At 38.7% G+C, this 3,335-nt stretch overlaps 1 protein-coding gene across 1 annotated transcript in view; it reads right to left on the reverse strand.

The window, feature by feature from the left end:
- LOC106960488 (retinal homeobox protein Rx1) overlaps nt 1–1,479 on the reverse strand; it is a 5,629-nt gene extending 4,150 nt beyond the window's left edge. Inside the window, exons 1-2 of the mRNA XM_015053616.1 lie at nt 1,128–1,479; nt 681–838 (exon numbers count right to left, since the gene is read on the reverse strand). Of these exons, the coding sequence (XP_014909102.1) occupies nt 681–838; nt 1,128–1,464 (495 nt within the window). The 5' untranslated portion in view covers nt 1,465–1,479. The remainder of the gene's footprint in view (nt 1–680; nt 839–1,127) is intronic.
- Between the last annotated feature and the right edge of the window lie 1,856 nt (nt 1,480–3,335).

Genomic DNA, 3,335 nt, shown 5'->3' on the forward strand with positions numbered 1-3,335 from the left:
TTTGTGCGGCGGTTTTTAAAACAAACCTTTAAAAAAAAAAAAAAAAAAAATATGGGGGGAAATGAGATTTTTTTTTTTTTTTTTTTTTTTTTTTTTTAATAACCTTTAAATTTCTCAAGTTGATTTCTTGAAAAAAATCTGAAATTCTATTATTCTAAAAGCCTGGTAATTGTTTATTTAAATATGCAGTAATTTGTATAAATTGAAAATAAAAATGGAAGCTGAATTTAAAGACTAAAAATGTCCAACGCCATTCAAGACGACAGTGAAAAATGATCAGATTCTATTAGCCTCATTTAAACACTTTTTACCTTTTTGATTTTTGCCTTGCCTCATGTTACCAAGACTTTATTTCAAGAGGAAAAATAAGTGTTTAATTGTCTAAAATGAAGGTGCAGGATGAATAAAGTTAAACATACTGCTAAGCTTGGACAATGTGGCTATTTTGAATTGTATATTGTCCCTGTTAGTAATGTGTAAGACTTTATTTTGTCACGCAGGAGGCACACATTTTTAGAAGTTCAAGCTATGAAAAAACAATTAAATAAAATCTATTCTGTCATGGTTTTGACAGAATAGAAAAAGCTGGGATAAAAAAAAAAATAAAAAAAAAAGCTTCATGTGCAGCCTGACGCTGATCGTGAAACAGTTCCAGCAGACTCATTCAGAGCACAACTTACCTGAACTCTGGCCTCAATCAGATCCAGTCTGAGGGCCAGGGCCTCCCTCATGAAGACATCTGGGTAGTGTGTTGTTTTGAAAGCCTTCTCCAGCTCCTCCAGCTGCCAGCTGCTGTAGTTGGCTCGTGCACGCCGTTGCTTCACTGGCCTCTGTTCATCTGGAAAGTACGGGACAAGCACCAATTAGACAACTGCCAACGGGTGACGGGGAACTAATGGCCCTAGATTGGATAATTAGTGCGGCAATCACTAGACTCGCATTAACACTGCTTGATAATTGATTGTTAGTTACGAGCTGTTAGACAGTCTTTTGTAAACATTTACACTCGCTCTCACAGACTGTCTTAAAAGCCGTGGGTACCAATTTGGGCTGCGCTCTGTCTCAGTGAGTCCAAAACCACAGAAGCAGAATTATTTCTGGCCAAATTAACCTAGGGTAGAACTCACCTTCGCTCTCAGCTAGTGGTCCTATCCCAACCGCCTGTGTGGCCAGCAGCAAAGATTCTTTGCAAGCCTCTGGCTGAAGATAATTCCTCAGGGATTCATAGCTAAAAAAGGGCCCAGGAATCAGGAACTGAGGTGGAGTGCTCAGCCTGGCTGGGAACGCAGGGAAAAAGTGAGCTGCAGGAGAATGGAAAACTGCAGGGAAGAGTGTGGACACCATTTGGCTTGGCCTGAACATGTCCTCTTGATTAAGAGTCCAATTTTTGATGATGTTCCTCAGATAAGAGCCAGGGTGACTTCTAGTGGGATGCTGTTTGAATGGCGACATGCATCCCAACATCCACGGTAAAAAAAAAAAAAAGTATAACTGCAAAGATGTGTCCACTTTGCTACAGGCGCTGCTGCTGCTGCTGCTGCTGCTGCTATATGTGGCTGTGGCACTCAGTGCAGGTAGAAGGTGTTGCTTAAAAAGTGAAGGTAGAGCTTGAGTAGGAGGTGGTCTCACCTTGGTTTCCCCCTCCTACCTGGTCACATTAAACCAAACACTTTACTTTATGGGAATGGATTTTATTTTACCTCTTAAATACCATCACACCATCCATACTTGCTTTATTTGTTGTAGCTGTTCCAACAACATAAATCCTAGAATCTTTTTCTGACGTATAGCGTATGCTCCTCGTTCTCAAGCTTCATCTGGGACAAGTCGAAACACCTTTTGGCTTCTGAAGTGTCAGTGAGTAAGACCAAAGGCAGCGTGATCAACCAAGAAGCTATCCGAGCCGTCGCCTGACCGGCTTAAGCCGTGTCAAGAACCGCAAAAACAAAACCACTGCAACGGAGAAGTCATGAAAACCGTTGCTCCGCTCTGAAGGACGAAAGGCAAACAGAAGAGCAGCAGACCCTGAAAAACAGGTCCCAAAACAAACACAACGGATAACAAACCTCTGAGTTTGTCAGCTGTTTTTTAAATCTTTGCAGATATTCTGTTTGTCCTGAAACTTTTTATCTTCATGCATCTGCATATTTGTAACTTTTCCAACATTCAGTGCTATATTTGTGTCAATTCAGGTGATTTTCTCATTTAAAATGTCCGATTTAAATATATATATATATTTTTGAAATTACTAAAACTTTTGGTACCACGCAGCTATATCATGCATACACAGTGGTGCTTTCCCCTTTTCCGCTTCCCCACACAAAAATAAACACACTCACATAAACACACACTCACTCCCATGACAAAAATGAGCGTCTTCAACATGCAACATATCAGAAATATTAAGAACTAAAACATAAATTGATATTAAGAACAATGAAGATGTAAGGGAAATTATTTTCACATTTAGAATGAAGGTTAATAGGTCTAAAATCTATGGAATAGAATTTATTCTTAAAAAAGCAAGATTTTGAACTTGATGGTTAAATTCAGAAATGCTGTCCAGGCTCCATAGAAAACACAGAAATATCTGCAGGGACATTGTTATTATTTTTTATTCAACAGATTCACAGAATAAGCAACTTCTAATTTGTTTGGAGTGATAGATAGATAGAACTGATAGAATTCTGTCTCCCCTTGACAGCAGCACCCTGGGCAAAAAGCCACATCACCCATATCAAAATGTTACATTAAGTGCATATAATCAATGTTTCCTGTGATTTGATGCCTTCAGAAGAAAAAAAAAAAACTATAGAAAAAAACATGACTGTCTATAGAAGACACATCCAAGCTGTTAAAATGCATTGAAGCATGCAACGGAGATGTAAAGAATTAATTTTGATGATCTGAATCTGCTGGTGTCAATCTCAAGAGATCCTTGGGTGAGAGGTAGGTTACATCCTGCACCACTCTTCTATCAAAGAGCAACACAGAGAAAGCACAACTTTATGCGCAGGATGACCAGTCGACCTATCAGACAAGTAATCAAGCAAACTGCATGTCGAAGGACCGTGAAGTTTCCTGTTGCACTTTCAGTGCAAACAGCTGTGCCACTGTGTAGCTGCAAAACAGAGTGGAACATAAGTTTTTCTTGTCTCTGTTCTTATTGTGATGTTATCTCAAGAGAGTTTTAAATGCTATGATATTGTTGTAAGCATTGCAGCTTATTTACAAAACCCCTTTTTTTTTTTTTTTTTTTTTTTTTTTTCCTTTTTGGTTTACCTTTTTTTTAAGTTTGGTGAGGGTGGGGGGGAAATCCCTTTTGCATTTTTTTT

Source organism: Poecilia latipinna, unplaced genomic scaffold (genome assembly GCF_001443285.1).
Source record: "Poecilia latipinna isolate Pla-1442-1.1 unplaced genomic scaffold, P_latipinna-1.0 Scaffold1188, whole genome shotgun sequence".
NCBI lineage: Eukaryota > Metazoa > Chordata > Actinopteri > Cyprinodontiformes > Poeciliidae > Poecilia > Poecilia latipinna.